General features: G+C 46.4%; 1 protein-coding gene across 1 annotated transcript in view; it reads left to right on the top strand.

Moving 5' to 3' along the window:
* LOC129861961 (DNA-binding protein RFX7-like) overlaps positions 1-16556 on the top strand; it is a 50512-nt gene extending 33956 nt beyond the window's left edge. The window contains exons 10-12 of the mRNA XM_055933191.1: positions 2075-4658; positions 6175-7959; positions 8827-16556. Coding sequence (XP_055789166.1) covers positions 2075-4658; positions 6175-7959; positions 8827-9588 — 5131 coding nt within the window. The 3' untranslated portion in view covers positions 9589-16556. The remainder of the gene's footprint in view (positions 1-2074; positions 4659-6174; positions 7960-8826) is intronic.
* The last annotated feature ends 4561 nt before the right edge of the window (positions 16557-21117 follow it).

Here is a 21117-nt window from a genome sequence, read left to right as displayed (position 1 = left end):
CTATAGGATACTTTTAAATACACTATGGGACGGTTTTCCGGACACAGATTAAGCCCACCCTCTTAGTAAAAAGGGTTCCAAAAGGTTTCCTCAGCTGTCCCCATATGAGAACCCTTTTTGGTTCCTGGTAGAACCCTTTTGGGTTCCATGTAGAACCCTGTTAGCAGTTGATGTTACTCTTCAATAACACAGACCCCAAAAGCAAATCAGGGGGAGAAAAATAGGTTTATTCAAAGAGGACAAATCATGGATGTTATGCTGAGAGGTAGATGTTAATTCTCCCCTGTCCACAGTGATTCTCTTCAGTGATTCTCTCCTCAGTGATTCTTTCCTCAGTGATTCTCTCTTCAGTGATTCTCTCCTCAGTGATTCTCTTCAGTGATTCTCTCCTCAGTGATTCTCTTCAGTGATTCTCTCCTCAGTGATTCTCTTCAGTGATTCTCTCCTCAGTGATTCTCTCCTCAGTGATTCTCTTCAGTGATTCTCTTCAGTGATTCTCTCCTCAGTGATTATCTCCTCAGTGATTCTCTTCAGTGATTCTCTTCAGTGATTCTCTCCTCAGTGATTCTCTTCAGTGATTCTCTCCTCAGTGATTCTCTCTTCAGTGATTCTTCAGTGATTATCTCCAGTGAACAAAGTGACAGAATGTAGTTTTATAACCCAACCCTAGCCTGTGGTTGACCAATTAGAATTCCTTGCGATAAAACTGGGCCAATAGCCAAATAACAAGTATCCTATTTCAGGCTCAATGTATTAACAATTTGGACCAATGAGAACATACCATGTACCTATGAGTCCCAGACTGAATTTCCTCCCATGTCTCTGACCCATTGATCATTAATCCCCTATTACAGAAAAAAACACTATTTCCAATGATCGTTAGTACTGTATTGACCTCTCGTCCTCTTGACCTTTAGTACTGTATTGACCTCTCGTCCTCTTGACCTTTAGTACTGTATTGACCTCTCGTCCTCCTGGCCTTTAGTACTGTATTGACCTCTCGTCCTCCTGACCTTTAGTACTGTATTGACCTCTCGTCCTCTTGACCTTTAGTACTGTATTGACCTCTCGTCCTCTTGACCTTTAGTACTGTATTGACCTCTCGTCCTCTTGACCTTTAGTACTGTATTGACCTCTCGTCCTCCTGACCTTTAGTACTGTATTGACCTCTCGTCCTCTTGACCTTTAGTACTGTATTGACCTCTCGTCCTCCTGACCTTTAGTACTGTATTGACCTCTCGTCCTCTTGACCTTTAGTAGTGTATTGACCTCTCGTCCTCCTGACCTTTAGTACTGTATTGACCTCTCGTCCTCTTGACCTTTAGTACTGTATTGACCTCTCGTCCTCTTGACCTTTAGTACTGTATTGACCTCTCGTCCTCCTGACCTTTAGTACTGTATTGACCTCTCGTCCTCCTGACCTTTAGTACTGTATTGACCTCTCGTCCTCTTGACCTTTAGTACTGTATTGACCTCTCGTCCTCCTGACCTTTAGTACTGTATTGACCTCTCGTCCTCCTGACCTTTAGTACTGTATTGACCTCTCGTCCTCCTGACCTTTAGTACTGTATTGACCTCTCGTCCTCTTGACCTTTAGTACTGTATTGACCTCTCGTCCTCTTGACCTTTAGTACTGTATTGACCTCTCGTCCTCTGCGTTGTGTATTTATCTTCAAAAAATTCTTACAACCCTCCGTGGAAAGGGTTCTGCATGGAACCCAAAAGGGTTCTAACTGGAACCAAAAGGGTTCTAACTGGAACCAAAAGGGTTCTAACTTCTAACTGGAACCAAAAGGGGTCTACATGGAACCCAAAAGGGTTCTACATGGAACCCAAAAAGGTTCTAACTGGGACCAAAAAGGGTTCTTCAAAGGGTTCTCCTATGTGGACAGCCGAAGAACCCTTTAAGGTTCTAGATACAGTAGCATCCTTACCATCATAGCCCTTGTAGCTAAAAAGCTAATCCAATTAACATTCTCCATTGATCATGCTTTTTAGTCCAAGAAACCAGCCCTATAAAGTTCAGTTGTCTTTGTTTGTGTTAATAATTTATTTCCATCTCCTGACGCCACAGGTACCCCCAGATCCTCCCCAAGCCCTCTGCCACGGGGGCCATCACCCTGCGTTCGCCCCCCACCCTGCTCATCACCAACAGCCCCATGAAGACCCACCACGTGATCCAGCCCCAGTTCAGCTCCCACGTCAACGTGGTCAAGATGACCGCCGTCTCCTTGACCCCGAGCAACACTATCAGTACCAGCAGTAACAGTATGGTCCTCAGGCCGGCTTCAGCCTCGGCCGGGGTGGGAACCACCAACACCACCACCACCTTTACCACCATCGCTGCCCTAGAGGAGGTCCAGCAACAGGGACAGAGCCAGGGAGGCCCCCCAGCCACCCCACAGTGCCCTGCAGTACGGCCTGACGCCCCAGCCTCCACCCCTACTCCCACAGTGGCTCCCGAGGCCATCATCACTGACAATAATCCGGGCTCTAACTCTGATAAACGGAGTACCATACAGAAGTCCCCCGGTGGGTCCAAGGGTCCAGAGAGGGCCACTAAGTACCGTGCGTCCAGCGAACCCTCGCTCCTGGTCATATGCTCACCGGGACCTGACAGAGTGACCGACAGGACCAAAAGCTACCCCTCCTCTAGCTCCCCTCCCACCTCTGCCACCAATGCAGCGACTATTAGGGTAGAGACCAAGCAGGACAGCAATAACAACAGCAGCATTGCCACCACCTGTCACCAAGAAAGTACTTTTTATCTGACTGTTGTGCCCTCGGCCAATCAGAACGCTCCTAACGTCAGCGGAAAGTCCTCCTCGTCCAATGGCTTATCGGCTGTTACCCTATTGTCTGCTAAAGACTCCTCCTCCTGTGCGTCAGGATCTAAGAGTCCCCGGAAGCGAACCGGCCCTGGTCTGGATTCCACCCACGTGATCCCTGTGAAGCGTGTCTTCATTTCCCAGCAACCTTTAGGTGTGACCTTTGACCCCAAACCAGGGGTTCCCGCCGCCGTCAAGAGGGTCCCAGCCAGACAAGGCACCCCCGCCCGACCAGAGAGCGCCCCCTGTCGAGTGACGGTGAAACAACACCTAGTGCCCACGCAGATCCTGGCGCTGTCTGACTCGCCCGTCACAAACGCAGAGATCTCCTCTCAGACTGGCAGTGTGAAGCCCAGGTCCTCCTCGTTGCTGCTAGTGAAACAGGAAGACCAGTCCTCTCTAACTCTATGTCTCAGCACTGTCAGCAGTCACACCAGCACCACTGAAGCCTCTGGTACAACCACCACCACAGTGTCTGAGCAGCAGCAACAACAACAACAACAGCAGCAACAACAACAACAACAACAACAACAGCAGCAACAACAACAACAACAGCAGCAGCAACAACAACAACAACAGCAACAACAACAACAGCAACAACAACAGCAGCAACAACAACAACAGCAGCAACAACAACAACAACAGCAGCAACAACAACAACAACAACAACAACAGCAGCAACAACAACAACAACAACAGCAGCAACAACAACAACAACAACAACAACAGCAGCAACAACAACAACAACAGCAGCAACAACAACAACAACAACAGCAGCAACAACAACAACAACAACAACAACAGCAGCAGCAACAGGCCTTACTACAGCAGATCACAGCAGGGACCGTAGGGGCACAACAACACTCTGAGGCCTCTGTGATGGCGGTAGGAGCACAGCAACACTCTGAGGCCTCTGTCTCTGTGATGGCGGTAGGGGCACAGCAACACTCTGAGGCCTCTGTCTCTGTGATGGCGGTAGGAGCACAGCAACACTCTGAGGCCTCTGTCTCTGTGATGGCGGTAGGAGCACAGCAACACTCTGAGGCCTCTGTCTCTGCGATGGCGGTAGGGGCACAGCAACACTCTGAGGCCTCTGTCTCTGTGATGGCGGTAGGAGCACAGCAACACTCTGAGGCCTCTGTCTCTGTGATGGCGGTAGGAGCACAGCAACACTCTGAGGCCTCTGTGATGGCGGTAGGGGCACAGCAACACTCTGTCTCTGCGATGGCGGTAGGAGCACAGCAACACTCTGAGGCCTCTGTCTCTGCGATGGCGGTAGGGGCACAGCAACACTCTGTCTCTGCGATGGCGGTAGGAGCACAGCAACACTCTGAGGCCTCTGTCTCTGTGATGGCGGTAGGGGCACAGCAACACTCTGAGGCCTCTGTCTCTGTGATGGCGGTAGGAGCACAGCAACACTCTGAGGCCTCTGTCTCTGTGATGGCGGTAGGGGCACAGCAACACTCTGAGGCCTCTGTCTCTGCGATGGCGGTAGGAGCACAGCAACACTCTGAGGCCTCTGTCTCTGTGATGGCGGTAGGGGCACAGCAACACTCTGAGGCCTCTGTCTCTGCGATGGCGGTAGGAGCACAGCAACACTCTGAGGCCTCTGTCTCTGCGATGGCGGTAGGGGCACAGCAACACTCTGAGGCCTCTGTCTCTGCGATGGCGGTAGGGGCACAGCAACACTCTGTCTCTGCGATGGCGGTAGGAGCACAGCAACACTCTGAGGCCTCTGTCTCTGCGATGGGGAACATGAATAGCACAATGTTGGAAGAGTCAGCCTTAGGACATCTGGAAGAGCTGCAAAAACAGGCCTTCACTCAGACGGTGAGTACTTATTATGACCCACTATGTGCCGGTCTTTAGTACAGTATATCAGGCTAACTATTTTTCATTTGTGGAGTTTACAAAAGTTTGTTAACCTGTCTGGCACCGGGGTTCCGCTAGCGGAACTCCTCCCACATTCCACTGAAAAGGCAGAGCGCGAAATTCAAAAGATATTTTTTAGAAATATTTAACTTTCACACATTAACAAGTCCAATACAGCAAATGAAAGATACACATCTTGTGAATCCAGTCAACTTGTCCGATTTTTAAAATGTTTTACAGCGAAAACACCACATATATTTATGTTAGCTCACCACCAAATACAAAAAAGGACAGACATTTTTCACAGCACAGGTAGCATGCACAAAGCCAACCTAACTAACCAAGAACCAACCAAACTAACCAAGAAACAACTTCATCAGATGACAGTCTTATAACATGTTATACAATAAATCTATGTTTTGTTCGAAAAATGTGCATATTTGAGGTATAAATCAGTTTTACAGTTTGGTCACTTCTGAATGCTGGCGGTGCTCTCACTCTAGTGGTAGCATGAGACGGAGTCTACAACCCACACAAGTGGCTCAGGTAGTGCAGTTCATCCAGGATGGCACATCAATGCGAGCTGTGGCAAAAAGGTTTGCTGTGTCTGTCAGCGTAGTGTCCAGAGCATGGAGGTGCTACCAGGAGACAGGCCAGTACATCAGGAGACGTGGAGGAGGCCGTAGGAGGGAAACAACCGAGCAGCAGGACCGCTACCTCCGCCTTTGTGCAAGGAGGTGCACTGCCAGAGCCCTGCAAAATGACCTCCAGCAGGCCACAAATGTGCACATGTATGTGTCACATGTATCAAATAAAATCAAGGCCGGAGATATTAGTCGTCTATAACGACAGCTTTTCAGAAGGCAAAACCAGGTCCCTTCACGCGTTCTCCAGAAAACAGGAAACTGGTGACACGTCATGCCGAGAGCTTTTATTCGACCCCAGATCAAGTTATACACTCCATTTCTTCTCTCACTGCCTGTCGACATCTAGTGGAAGACGTATGAAGTGCATGTATACTGATATATATGAAGGACATTTATAGGCAGGCCCTAGAACAGAGCATCGATTTCAGATTTTCCACTTCCTGTTAGGAAGTTTGCTGCAAAATGAGTTCTGTTTTACTCACAGATATAATTGAAACGGTTTTAGAAACGAGAGAGTGTTTTCTATCCAATAGTAATAATAATATGCATATTGTACGAGCAAGAATTGAGTACGAGGCCGTTTAAATTGGGCACGATTTTCCCCCAAAGTGAAAACAGCGCCCTCTGTCCTCAACAGGTTAAAGTGTCATTCCACAATATTATAACAATTGATCGGACACATTACTTATTACAGATACACATCTGTATTACAGATTATATCTGTGTCATTTGATGTTTTTGAAATCATCCTTGTAGGGTGATACCAATAAAACATTGTCCCTCCTCTGATTGTCAATAAAGTTCTGTTCTATTTCACTCTATTCTAGATAGCAGCAGACCACACCAAGCAGCAGACCCTGGATTCTACCGACCAACACCAACTCTCCAACATCATGTCCCAGACCTCAGACTCATCTGATCAGTTATCTGGCCTTCACCAGGAGATGGTGGACTTTACCTCCTCATCCTCTCAGCACGGCTCCACCATGGACTACTTCTCATTTAACGATGATGATATGACCCAGGACAGCATAGTAGAGGAACTGGTACTGATGGAAGAACAGATGAAGCTGAAGGGCCTCCAGCCGTTGTTCAGTAGCTGTGTGGATAATATGTCTCTCCAGGGCCTGCCTGGGGGCCCTCAGGGGCCCATCCTCAACACCCACCACCAGGGGGGTAGCTCCTCTTTCTACCAGTCTGCCCATAGCAGCACAACCCCCATCCAGACCCCCACCCCAACCCCCACCCTGACTCCAACTCCTACCCCCACGGAGATGACTCTCGGCGGGTACGGGCTGACCAGAGAGAGCCCCTGCTGCCATCACAGCATGGCCCCTATCACGCCCGTGGAGGGGCCTCTAGGAGGCCGACACACCCCTATAAGCGCTCTGTCTAACTGTTCTAGCGGCATCCCGCCCAGCCCGGTGGAGTGCAGGAACCCATTTGCCTTCACCCCTATCAACTCCAGCATGACAGGGGGTCACCACGATGCCTCCGTGATGTCTGTGTCCTCCAGTCCCATCAAGCCCATGCAGAGACCCATGGCCACGCACCCAGACAAGGCTAAACTGGAGTGGATCAACAACCGCTACAACAGTAGTGGTACTGAAGCTACTGGAGAAGATGGTGCAGGACCAGGGTCTGGGTTAATCATCTCGAACCACAGCCTTGGTGGACTCCTGCCTAGTTACCACGTTCTAGTGGACGATCACTTCCGTAAGCCGCACGCCTTCGCTGTCCCGGGCCACAGCGGCCAGTCTTTCCAGGCCCAGTCCAGACAGCAGGACGGCAGCCATTTTGAACATCTCACACTCATCTCTCCGGTGCGACAGCAGTTGACCGGCGTATCGACCACACCAACCAACACGGCAACCAAACAGGATGAGAGCTTCGCTGTGCCCGCCCCTCTGGACAGCAAGGGTGGAGCCTTGTCGTCAGGGGGCGGGACGTTCCGTTGTCGCAGCGTCAGTCCCGCCGTGCGTCAGATGACCTTCAGCGGTACCGACACAACCATTGGTACCGTCACAACCCCCGGCACCGGCACTACCACTCGATTGGTTGTCTCGCAGTTTAGTTCCCCCATGACCTCACAGGAAATACTCAGCATCCTGTCCGACAGCCAATCGGTGGGCGGCAACCTCCACAGCATGGCCCAGCGCAGCCAATCGGTGCCCTTAAACATCATGATGCAGAGCGTTGTGGAGATGCAGGGCATCCAGGGACAGAACCAGAGTAATGCCACTAAGATCACCAACGTTCTCCTGAGTAAGATGGACTCTGACGTGAACGACGCTGTGAGGGGCCTGGGCATCAACAACCTCTCTTCCAACTATACCGCCCGCATGAACCTCACCCAGATGCTGGAGACCCAGTCTCAGAGTCAGACTTCCCCTGGTGGCTTCACCGCTGGAGGAGATGGAGGAGGGAACGCCCATCAGTCTCAGCTGCAGACTGTCAGCTCCAGCCCTGCCTCTTTCGAGCTCCAGCAGCACGGGGGCTACCTCGCCAGTACCGGAGGAGGCGGGGGGGAGATGAGCTTCAACCAAGCACAATCAGGCCCTGGCGGTGAGGATGTGGACCTGGAGCTACAGCAGATCCAGGAGCTTCAGGAGGCCTCAGGACAGCTCCATCCCCAGCTACTACAAACCCAGGCTAGGCTGCTCCAGAGTCCCCAGCTCCAGAGTCCCCACCCCCAGCTCCAGAGTCCCCACCCCCAGCTCCAGAGTCCCCACTCCCAGCTCCAGAGTCCCCACCCCCAGCTCCAGAGTCCCCACCCCCAGCTCCAGAATCCCCACTCCCAGCTCCAGAGTCCCCATCCCCAGCTCCAGAGTCCCCACCCCCAGCTCCAGAGTCCCCACCCCCAGCTCCAGAGTCCCCACTCCCAGCTCCAGAGTCCCCATCCCCAGCTCCAGAGTCCCCACCCCCAGCTCCAGAGTCCCCACCCCCAGCTCCAGAGTCCCCACTCCCAGCTCCAGAGTCCCCAGCTCCGGAGTCCCCACCCCCAGCTCCGGAGTCCCCACCCCCAGCTCCAGAGTCCCCACCCCCAGCTCCAGAGTCCCCACCCCCAGCTCCAGAGTCCCCAGCTCCAGAGTCCCCACCCCCAGCTCCAGAGTCCCCACCCCCAGCTCCAGAGTCCCCAGCTCCAGAGTCCCCACCCCCAGCTCCAGAGTCCCCAGCTCCAGAGTCCCCACCCCCAGCTCCAGAGTCCCCACCCCCAGCTCCAGAGTCCCCACCCCCAGCTCCAGAGTCCCCACCCCCAGCTCCAGAGTCAACAGCTCCAGAGTCCCCACCCCCAGCTCCAGAGTCCCCACCCCCAGCTCCAGAGTCAACAGCTCCAGAGTCCCCACTCCCAGCTCCAGAGTCCCCACTCCCAGCTCCAGAGTCCCCACTCCCAGCTCCAGAGTCCTCAGGCCCTGCTCCAGATTCCCCACCCCCATCTCCAGAGTCCCCACCCCCATCTCCAGAGTCCCCACTCCCAGCTCCAGAGTCCCCACTCCCAGCTCCAGAGTCCTCAGGCCCTGCTCCAGATTCCCCACCCCCAGCTCCAGAGTCCCCACCCCCAGCTCCAGAGTCAACAGCTCCAGAGTCCCCACTCCCAGCTCCAGAGTCCCCACTCCCAGCTCCAGAGTCCCCACTCCCAGCTCCAGAGTCCTCAGGCCCTGCTCCAGATTCCCCACCCCCATCTCCAGAGTCCCCACCCCCATCTCCAGAGTCCCCACTCCCAGCTCCAGAGTCCCCACTCCCAGCTCCAGAGTCCTCAGGCCCTGCTCCAGATTCCCCAGGCCCAGGCCGGGTTCCAACTCCTCCAGACCATCACCACCCAGCAGCAGCAACAACAACAGGATGAAGAAGACAAGGCACAACAACAGCTAGACTTCAACAACACTGTTAAAGACCTGTTAGGCGACGACGGTCTCAACGTCCACGCTGAAGGCCTCAACCCTAGTTCTCAGCTGGTTGGTCAGGTGGCCTCGGAACTCAACGCCGCTGTGGCGTCCGACTTCACCAACGACATCAGGCTGACCTCCGACCTCTCCAGTAGCATCACAGACCTGAACACGTTGGACGCCGACCTGCTGTTCGATCCGTCCAATCAGCAGCAAGAACAGTACGAAGACGCCACACTGGAAGAGCTGAAGAACGATCCTCTGTTTCAGCAGATATGTAGTGATACTGTGAACTCCTCGTTCGACTGGCTAGAGAGCCAAGACCAGCCTACTACCGTAGAGATGTTGGGCTAATGTTATTATTTTGTGTGAACGAATGGAAGCTTTTTCCCTTATGTAGTTTACTATGGGTCTTTGTCTATTGGCCCTAGTCAGAAGCAGTGTACAATATAGGGACTAGGGTATCATTTCAGATACAGACTGGCTTAAATAAAATACATATATTTATGTTTTATTTTTATTTTATTGTTTTGTCAGGAGAGAAAAAAACTTCTGGACTCTCGGCCGTTAGTCCAGTGAAAAGTGCCAGCCTGGAAATCTCCCCTAATTTTTCTTGTTTTTATATCACTTTTATTGTCAAGATATCTGAATCACAATACATTACCACTCAATTTCATCTTCCTATGAAATCATCAAAGAGTACATTTCAAGTGAGTGAAGATATGGTCTGTGAGACGTGGTCAGTGAGACGTGGTCTGTGAGACGTTGTCTCTGAGACGTGGTCTGTGAGACGTGGCCAGTGAAACGTGGTCAGTGAGACGTGGCCAGTGAGACGTGGTCAGTGAGACGTGGTCTGTGAGACGTGGCCAGTGAGACGTGGCCAGTGAGACGTGGCCAGTGAGACATGGACTGTAAGACGTGGCCAGTGAGACGTGGACAGTGAGACGTGGCCAGTGAGACGTGGTCAATGAGACGTGGCCAGTGAGACGTGGTCAGTGAGACGTGGTCTGTGAGACGTGGCCAGTGAAACGTGGTCAGTGAGACGTGGCCAGTGAGACGTGGTCAGTGAGACGTGGTCTGTGAGACGTGGCCAGTGAGACGTGGCCAGTGAGACGTGGCCAGTGAGACGTGGCCAGTGAGACGTGGTCAGTGAGACGTGGTCAGTGAGACGTGGTCAGTGAGACGTGGACTGTGAGACGTGGTCTGTGAGACGTGGCCAGTGAGACGTGGACTGTGAGACGTTGTCTGTGAGACGTGGACTCTGAGACGTTGTCTGTGAGACGTGATCAGTGAGACGTGGCCAGTGAGACGTTGTCTGTGAGACGTGGTCTATGAGACGTGGTCTGTGAGACGTGGACTGTGAGACGTGGTCAGTGAGACGTGGTCAGTGAGACGTGGACTGTGAGACGTTGTCTGTGAGACGTGGACTCTGAGACGTTGTCTGTGAGACGTGGTCTATGAGACGTGGCCAGTGAGACGTGGTCTGTGAGACATGGACTGTGAGACATGGACTGTGAGACGTAGCCTGTGAGACGTGGTCAGTGAGACGTGGCCAGTGAGACGTGGTCAGTGTGACGTGGCCAGTGAGACGTGGTCAGTGAGACGTGGACTGTGAGACGTGGACTGTAAGACGTGGTCAGTGAGACGTGGCCAGTGAGACGTGGTCAGTGAGACGTGGCCAGTGAGACGTGGCCAGTGTGACGTAGCCAGTGAGACGTGGTCTGTGAGACGTGGTCTGTGAGACGTGGTCAGTGAGACGTGGCCTCTGAGACGTGGCCAGTGAGACGTGGTCTGTGTCTGACATGCCACCCTAGGGCTCTGATCAAGAGTCCTGCACTACATGGAGTAGGGGTCCTTGTTATAAGGGGTAGATTGCCCAAGGTACAGTATACTGAACACCACACAGTAAAACCATATCTTCCTATGTTGTGTGTACTCATTCAATAATGCAATAGTTTTATTCAGAAATCATCTAACGAATAGGACATCTGGCGCAAAATCACACAATCACAAGATCACACAATCACACAATCGCACATATTTGCTGTAGGATGTAGTATCCTGTTTTAGTGTGTTTCAAATGGTGAATCCAAACAGAAAAATACAACATTAGAAGACAACTTAATAACATGCACATGACATTTTAGCAGTAAATTTGCCTACCATGTACGAATACTAAACGGGTAGCATCGAGAAGCTACCAGGTGCTGAATTTAAGCCTCTCCATCATGCATCATATTGATACCAAATCAATGGCATACTGGTTCATATCTGAACAGTTTAAATGTCAAAGTCTATAAATACTACTTGTACTGTTCAATTAGGAAGAGATGAGAGGGATTTTTGAAGATGAGGAAGATGAGCTGGATTCGCTAGTACTGGTAGTCTTATCTGGTGAAGAACCAATGTGACACTCCTGGGAAGGGAAGCAACAACAAACATGGCTGCCTTATTTTCCAATCTCCAAGGCCTTACGCCATCTCTACAGACAGACTGTGTATAATACTATTCAGTAGTGCATAGAATCTAGAACCGATTCTAGAACCGATTCTATAGTTCTAGAACCATCCAGAGCTGCACCATTCATATCAAGGCAGCTGATTAAACTGTGCTAATGTTTTTAATACTTTTTCTTATGATTCTCTTGTTATTTGCAGTGTCACTTGAGGCATCCATAGTGTATAAAAACAAAGCACATGCTGTGTGCCCTTACTTATTATCAGGTGTAGATGGAGAATAATGTTGGGCAGGCGGTCACACGTTTTAGTGGACAGAGTGTTACTCCCAGGGTTGAACAAAATATATTACAGCTGTGTCCTAAATGGAACCCTATTCCCTATTTATAGTGCACTACTTTAGACCAGGGCCCTATAGAACCCTATTCCCTATTATAGTGCACTACTTTAGACCAGTGCCCTATAGAACCCTATTCCCTAATAGTGCACTACTTTAGACCAGAGCCCATAGAGCTCTGTATAGGGAACAGGGTACCATCTGAGATGTATCCAATATAAATGGTATGGTGATGGTTAAATAGTCCCAGCTCCAGAGTCCCCAGCTCCAATGTCCCCAGCTCCAATGTCCCCAGCTCCAGAGTCCATATAAATGGTATGGTGATGATTAAATATGTAATTGAAGGCAACACAGAGGCTGCATAGATACCGTAGCTGTAAGATTTGGTTTCTGGATTTTGATGATGTCAACTTGAGATCTAGTTACGAGTCGTGTTTGGTTATTGTCTTTCCGGAGATCCAGCCTTATTTCCATACCAAAGAAGAGCTGTTGTTTAAATGAACGTACTTTTACGTTAGAAGAAGTTATATAAGGTTTGTATAAGAGGTTGTTATACATGGGATTTAAAATCATCCATTCACTATTAGTGACTATGTTATCAGTGAAGAGAAAACAAATATAACTGGGGTCTACGTCCCAATTGGCACTCCATTCCCTTTATAGTGGAGGGGTTTCCATAGGGCTCTGATCAAAGCAGTGCACTGTATAGCCCAGTGTGACCCAACTACGGTCCTCCAGCACTCCCAACATCAACACATTGTTATTTTAGCCCAGGACAAAAAAAACACCTGATTCAACTCGTCAAGTGGCTTGATGATTAGTTTAGCTTGTCCTGGGGGCCACAATAAAAAATATGTACTGGCGGGGATACTGGAGGATCGAGTTGGGAACCACTTGGGACGCATGTGTATAAAAGACGAAAAGCTGTAAAAATCTATGTAAAGTATGTAAATGGCTGAGGTCCTTGTTGTTGCTTAGGCAACACTGGGCCAAAGAGCATGTTGTTGAAACAATCAGCCAGTTACAGTGCCTTCGGAATGTATTCAGACCCCTTGACTTTTTCCACATTTTGTTATTCTAAAAAAATATTATTTTTTTTAACACATCCACAGCAATCTACACACAATACTCCATAATGACATCACAATACCCCATAAGGGCATCACAATACCCCATAATGACATCACAATACTCCATAATGGCAAAGCAAAAACAGGTAAAAAAAAAAAATTTGCAAGTATTTACATAAGTATTCAGACCCTCGAAGTTGCTCAACAACCGGGAGACTATTCAGGACCGAGGGAAAGATGAACGGAGAATAGAGTATAGAGAGATCATTGGTGAAAACCTTCTCCAGAGCGCTCAAGACCTCAGACTGGGGAAAGGTTCACCTTCCAACACAACGCAGGAGTGGCTTCGGGACAAGTCTCTGAATGTCCTTGAGTGACCCAGCCAGAGCCCGGACTTGAACCCGATCGAACATCTCTGGAGAGACCTGAAAATAGCTGTGCAGCAACGCTCCCCATCCAACCTGACAGAGCTTGAGAGAATCTGCAGAGAACAATGGGAAAAACTTCGCAAATACAGGTGTGCCAAGCTTGTAGCGTCATACCCAAGAAGACTCAAGGCTGTAACCGCTGCCAAAGGAGCTTCAACAAAGTACTGAGTAAAGGGTCTGAATACTTACGTAAATGTGATATTTCAGTTTTTTTTATTTTGTATAAATTAGCAAACATTTCAAAAAAAAATAACAGTTTTTGCTTTGTCATTATGAGATATTGTGTGTAGATTGACGAGGGGGGGGGGGGGGACGACGACAATTAAATAGATTTTTGAATAAAGCTGTAACGTAAAACAAAATGTGAAAAAAGTCAAGGGGTCTGAATACTTTCCCGAATGCAATTTATAACAGTAGGATGATTTGCTTGAATTTTGGCTATTGTTGTAAAAGTCATAATAAAACTAAAGCTTCGTTAATTTTGTAAATAGGATAGATACATAGAAATGTGTTGTATCACGATGAAAAAGGCACTTTTATGTTCATCGTTCTAGTTAATAAAATCTATGTTCCATTTGAGAGAGAGAAAAAATAGAAAGTTTAAACAGATCTATAATAGTGAAGATAATGGGGAAGATATTGTGTGTTGGAATTTCTGGCTCATCGATGTATTTGTAAAAGTAACGCTGTCCGTTTGGTCTCTGGTTTGCTGCTGTGTTTTGACTTTTCTTATCAAAAAGATAATTATAATAATAGGTCTCTGATGTGTGCTTTGAAAGAGAACAATCGCATGGTTTTATTGACAAGAACAAAACAGATGAGTAGTGGTATGAGATATTAGCCGGTTGCATACATTTCTGTGACGTCATCGATTCTATAGGCGTTGTGCTCAGAACCTTTTAAGGGGAAACACTGGAAAGACGTGTCTATGAGGAAAGACGTGTCTATGAGGAAAGACGTATCAATGAGGAAAGACGTATCAATGAGGAAAGACGTATCAATGAGGAAAGACGTGTCAATGAGGAAAGACGTATCAATGAGGAAAGACGTGTCAATGAGGAAAGACGTGTCAATGAGGAAAGACGTATCAATGAGGAAAGACGTATCAATGAGGAAAGACGTGTCTATGAGGAAAGACGTATCAATGAGGAAAGACGTATCAATGAGGAAAGACGTATCAATGAGGAAAGACGTGTCTATGAGGAAAGACGTATCAATGAGGAAAGACGTATCAATGAGGAAAGACGTATCAATGAGGAAAGACGTGTCTATGAGGAAAGACGTATCAATGAGGAAAGACGTATCAATGAGGAAAGACGTATCAATGAGGAAAGACGTATCAATGAGGAAATACGTATCAATGAGGAAAGACGTGTCAATGAGGAAAGACGTGTCAATGAAGAAAGACGTCCCTGTTTTCAACAGACAAACTTTGTAGGTTCCTTTTTATTTCACTACATGTTTATGATATGAAACATAGCTTCGTCACATAAACCTCATAATGGACAAATGTTACGATGGAAGGACGAACGAAGGCCCGTAGTAGCAACAATAACAAAAAATACACAAAATATTTTTTATGATCTTTAAGGTAAGAAAGAAAGTAAACATTTTAAGAATTGTCATGTAGAAAATGACTCCACTATAATTGTCTTGTAGCAAATATGTGCATTAATAATAATCTCAGTGAGATTTAATCATTCTCATCCACGAGAATATAATCTAAGTTTTGAGGAAAAATGTCATGTTTAAAAAAACTTTTAAAAACCGACGTGCTTCATTATGTTGATGAATGACTGTAATACATGTGTTGATAATTTCTATTTTACTACTTTCTATTCTTAAGTGCTTACCAAAATGGCACCCTATTCCCTATATAGTGCACTACTTTAGACCAGGGCCCTGTAGAACCCTATTCCCTATATAGTGCACTACTTTAGACCAGAGCCCTATAGAACCCTATTCCCTATATGGTGCACTACTTTTGACCAGAGCCCTATATAGTGCACTACTTTAGACCAGAGCCCTATAGAACCCAATTCCCTATATAGTGCACTACTTTAGACCAGAGCCCTATAGAACCCTATTCCCTATATGGTGCACTACTTTTGACCAGAGCCCTATATAGTGCACTACTTTAGACCTGAGCCCTGTAGAACCCTATTCCCTATATAGTGCACTACTTTAGACCAGAACCCTATAGAACCCTATTCCCTATATAATGCACTACTTTTGACCAGAGCCCTATAGAACCCTATTCCCTATATGGCGCACTACTTTTGACCTTGTCCGGACAGTAGTAGTGCACTATATAGGGAATAGGGTTCCATTTCAGATGCACATTCAGTAAGGTAACCACTGTCTGTTATGGTAAGGGCAGCTTCTGTGTACCTGACTGGCAGTGCTATTGTAGTTAACTTAATTACAGTAAGTTGGGCAGGTTCTGTGTACCTGACTGGCAATGCTACTGTAGTTCACTTAATTACAGTAAGTTACATTACTTTACATTGTGGGCTGTTTACTTAATATAAGGTAAGATAATTCTCTGTTTCGTTAATGACTGACTGTTATTTTTTTTGCATACTTTTTAAAAATGTTGCATTTGTAAAGAAAAAAGCTGTTAACAAAAAGGTATTGATTTTGTGGCATTATATTATAAGGCACTGATATTTGAATTTAATCTTTGAATGAAGGAAAATTATCCTCCATCTTTAGACGAGTTCCAACTATAGAATTAGAATGAATTGTTCTGATTCTAAGGTTCCATCTAGCAGTGACTCGTGAGTTCCGACTGACCCTGAGCCAGAACCAAACTCAGTTTGACTCTTATCTATCCTGTTCATTCCTACCAGTAGAAGAAGCTCCCCTCTCTCTCTCTCTGTTGTCGTGTGGTGTACTGCGTCGTATGTACAAGTAGCTTGTTAATATGGCAAAACAAAAGCGTTCATGTTTCTTTTTCAATGGAAAGTGCTCACTGGTGAGATTTTTAAAGTGGTTTTGTAAAGCCAATAAACTTTTTTTATAGAATCTTGCTCTTTGTCGTGTTTGCTTCATTTTTAAATGGTAACGTTGAAGATCCACTGTATTCTATTTAAAACGTATAGATATAGTACTGATGAAATACTGGCCTCTAGTGACAACACTATTGAAGATAGCCTACTGAGAAGCTTCTCTGTGTCCCCTATGATGAACAGGAACTAACAGAAATACCTTATCTTTTTTTTTGTAATGAGTTTTATCCGAAGTTTTAAACATTTCTCCCACTTTCTTAATACAGTGCATTTGTAAAGTATTCAGACCCCTTGAAGTTTTATTATTATTTATTATTTACTTATTCCAAGATGGATTAAATCGTTTTTCCCCCCCTCATCAATCTACACACAATTCCCCATAATGACAAAGTGAAAACAGGTTTAGAAATTTGGGCAATTTTTTTTATTTTTTTCAAATATTTTTTTATTGAACACACACAGGAATGGTGTATAGGTATGAAAGGCAGGTATACAATTTTTAACTAAACATAAAAGAGCAGACAGAAATAAAAAGATCCAGAGTTCTGGGTACAAAACAATTATAACAAAACAAGACATACAAAACAAGGACAGGTAGAAAGAAAGAGGGTGGGTGTAACCCCCCCCTTATTCCCCCCCTTTATCCCTCCCCCCCTTTATCCCTTCCCCTTATACCCCTCCCCGCTGCTCAGGTGGCGGTGCCAGCACATGCTGCCCAGAGGTGGATTAAAATATTACAATGGAGAGTGCGTTAAAAAGTACAAATTCACAGCGCCGAATGGTCCAAGTAAGAGAGGAAAGGCTGCCAGATCTGATCAAATGTTAATAATTTATTGTTCAGAATATATCTAATCCTTTCTAAGTGTACAGTGTTTGCCAATTCGCTGAGCCATAATTTGGTAGTGGGCGCTTCCCTCTTTTTCCAGAACAACAAGATTCGTTTTTTTGCCGAAATGAGACTGTAAGAGATGAGTTGTTTTTGGGGGTTGGTTAGTCCGATTAGGGAATCAGACACTCCCAGGATTATCAGAAGCGGGTCTGGGTCAATTGAAGTCTCCAGAACTTCAGAGAGGATCCTAAAAATTCCACACCAGTAACCATGCAAGCTAGAGCATAGGGCAAAGCAGTGGAGAAGTGTACCCTGTGCAGCCTGACATTTATCACACAAAGGGGATGTATCAGGAAATATCCTATGCAGTTTGGTTTTGGAATAGTGTAATCTGTGTAATACCTTGAATTGTATGAGCCGATGTCTGGAGTTAATGGAGCAGGTGTGGATATACTCCAAGCTATCTTCCCAGTCTGCCATCGAAATGTCAGTCCCTAGTTCTTCCTCCCATTTTGCCTTAATGGCCTCTGTAGAGGGTGTGCTAACCGATTGAAAAGAGTCATATAAACGAGATATCAGTTTGTCTGAGGTGGGGGATGTTTTTATGCATCCGTCAAACATGGAAGGCTTAGCGTTCCCAAATGTTGGGAGGTGTTTCCTAACATAGTCTCTGATTTGTAGGTATCTGAAAAAGTTATTTCTGGGAAGATTATAAGTTTCCCTCAGCAACTCAAAGGAAGCAAAGGTCCCTTCTATATATAAATCCCCTATGGTACTTATCCCCAACTCTCCCCATTGCTCAAAGGTGTTATCAAGGTTGGAGGGGGCAAAGGAGGGGTTCCTGGCAACAGGGAGCATGAATGACATTGGTCTAAGCTCAAAGTGGGTTTTAATTTGCTTCCAGATTCGGACTGTGCAATGTATAATAGGATTGTTACGATAAAGTGACCTCTCCAGATTGACAGGCGACAAAATCACAGCACCAATAGAGAAGGGGTGACACTCCTCACGCTCCATACTAAGCCAGGTGGGTGACGGACGTGCGTCATCCAGCAAAAACGTAACCGCACGGAGGTTAGCGGCCCAATAATAAAATATAAAATTTGGGAGAGACAATCCTCCTTCCATCTTGGATTTGCAGAGGTGTTTTTTACCTATCCTGTGTGTTTTATAATCCCAGATGAAAGGATTGATAATTGAGTCCAGTTGTTTATGAAAGGATTTAGGTATGAATACTGGGATGTTCTGGTATAGGTAGAGCAGTTGTGGGAGGAAGACCATTTTAATGGCATTAATTCTTCCGAGCAGAGAAATTGGGAGAGTTCTCCAAAATTGTATGTTTGTTTTTAGTTTTTGCATCAGCGAGGGGAAATTCTCTTTAAATAGTAAGGAATATTGTTTGGTAACTACAATTCCTAGATAGGTAAATTTTTCTGAAGATAACTTAAGTGGAAGATGTTCTAGCCAGGAGGTGTTTTGTAACCGTATGGGCATTAATTCACTCTTGTTCCAATTTATTCTGTATCCCGAGAAGGTACCAAACAAATTAATCACATCAAGAATAGCTGGAATACTAGCTTGGGGTTCTGTTACATAGAGGAGAATGTCATCTGCGTATAGGGAAATCTTATTTAGAGTATCTTTAGTATTATAGCCGTGTATTGCTGCATCAGATCTAATCGTCTGAGCGAGAGGTTCAATGATTAGGGCGAAGAGCATAGGCGACAGCGCACAACCCTGCCTTGTCCCTCTGTAGAGGTTAAATCGGGGCGACAATGATTGGTTAGTGAGTATTCTCGCACAGGGGTTCCTATATAAAAGCTGGATCCAATTTATGAACCCATCTCCAATATTAAATTTCTGTAGGACTTTGAATAGATAGGACCACTCAACTTGGTCAAAAGCCTTCTCGGCGTCAAGAGATATAACGGCAAGGTCCATGTTTGGTAACCTCTGAGAATACATAATGTTGAAGAGGTGCCTGAGATTGAAGAATGAGTTTCTGTTCGGGATAAAGCCGGTCTGGTCCGAATGGACCAGTTTGCCAATTAAAGTGCTACGCCTGTTAGCCAGGGTTTTTGCTAAAATCTTTTGGTCTGTATTGAGGAGGGATATTGGTCTGTACGACCCTACCTCTTCCGGATCTTTACCCTTCTTATGTATAACTGTAATGAATGCTTCATCCAAAGTAGATGGGAGAGCTCCATCCTCTCTGGACTGAACCAACATTTTTTGCAGGTAGGGAGAGAGCATGTTGCTGAATGTTTTATAGAATTCACCCGGGTATCCATCTGGGCCCGGGGTCTTGCCACTCTTTAGAGTTTTGATTGTTTCTCGAATTTCTTCAAGAGATATTTCCTTATTCAGGAAGTTAGAATCTTCCTGGTTCAGGGCAGGAAGATTACAGTCATCCAAAAAGTTTTGCATAATTAAGGGGTTAGAATCGGCTTTAGATGTATATAGAGTCTCATAAAACTGACGGAATCTGTCATTGATGTCTTTGGGGGAAGAGAGTAATTCCCCAGATGCAGACTTAACTTTGTGAATCATTCGGTCACTCACAATTTTTTGAAGTTGTCTGGCGAGTAATTTGTGTGGTTTGTCACCAAACTCAAAATATTTTTGCTTGGCGTAGAGAAAAGATTTAGCAATTTTAGCTGAGAGAGTCTGATTATATTCAAATTTTAAAGAGGTAATTTTTTTATGTTTCTCCATAGATGGATGTCTAGCATTCTCCCTATCCAGTAAGTGAATTTGTCCCTCCAGTTCTACCAATTTTCCCTTGTTTTGCCTACTCCTGGCAGTCTGATAGGAGATGATACAGCCTCTCAAATAAGCCTTAAGTGTTTCCCACAGTAATGCTGGGGAAGTCTCTGTGTTGTCGTTGGTATCAAAGAAAAATGTTATTTGGTCTTTAAGATGTTCACAGAATGTTGGTTCTGTGAGGAGCTGAGGATTTAACCTCCAGACCCTCTCGTTTGGTACCATGTCACCCAATCTCAGGGAGAAGGTGAGTGGACTGTGGTCCGAGATTATAATATCATGATACTTCACATTACAGGTATAGTGGAGTAGTTTAGCATCAACCAAAAAGTAGTCAATTCGAGTATAAACATTGTGAACATGAGAGTGAAAGGAGTATTCCCTGCCCGTAGGGTTAGTGATCCTCCATATATCAAATAAGTTAGAATTCTTTATGTAGGTATTCAAGAATTCACTTGAATAGGAGGTGGGGGTTCGCCGGGTAGAGGATCTGTCCAAATATTGGTCTAGCACGCAGTTAAGGTCCCCTCCAATGATCAGGTTAGTATGGGAGATATCTGGAATCAGGGCAAGGACTCTTTTGAAAAAAGAGGGGTTATCAATGTTTGGCCCATAGATATTTAGTAGAGTTACAGAAGTAGAGTGGATCTCTCCTATTACGATCACATAACGACCCTCTTTATCCACAATAGTGGTTTTATGTAGAAAGGGAATTCCTTTCCGTACCAGAATCGCTGTGCCTCTCGTTTTGGCAGAGAAGTTAGAGTGATACACTTGCCCCACCCACCTACATTTAAGTCTGCTGTGAGAATTATTTTTCAGATGGGTTTCTTGCAAAAATATGATATCAGACGAGAGTGCTTTCAAGTGGGCTAGGACCTTGCCTCTCTTAATTGGTTCGTTTAAGCCCTTCACATTCCAGGAAGTGAATGTGAGCCCCGCCCCCCTCTCATTTGTAGTTCCTATGGTGGCCTGCATAACTTGTAACT

Source organism: Salvelinus fontinalis, chromosome 9 (assembly GCF_029448725.1).
Source record: "Salvelinus fontinalis isolate EN_2023a chromosome 9, ASM2944872v1, whole genome shotgun sequence".
Taxonomy (NCBI): Eukaryota; Metazoa; Chordata; class Actinopteri; order Salmoniformes; family Salmonidae; genus Salvelinus; species Salvelinus fontinalis.
The sequence above is the reverse complement of the archived record's forward strand: the minus strand, read 5'-3'. Positions and strand labels throughout refer to the sequence as shown.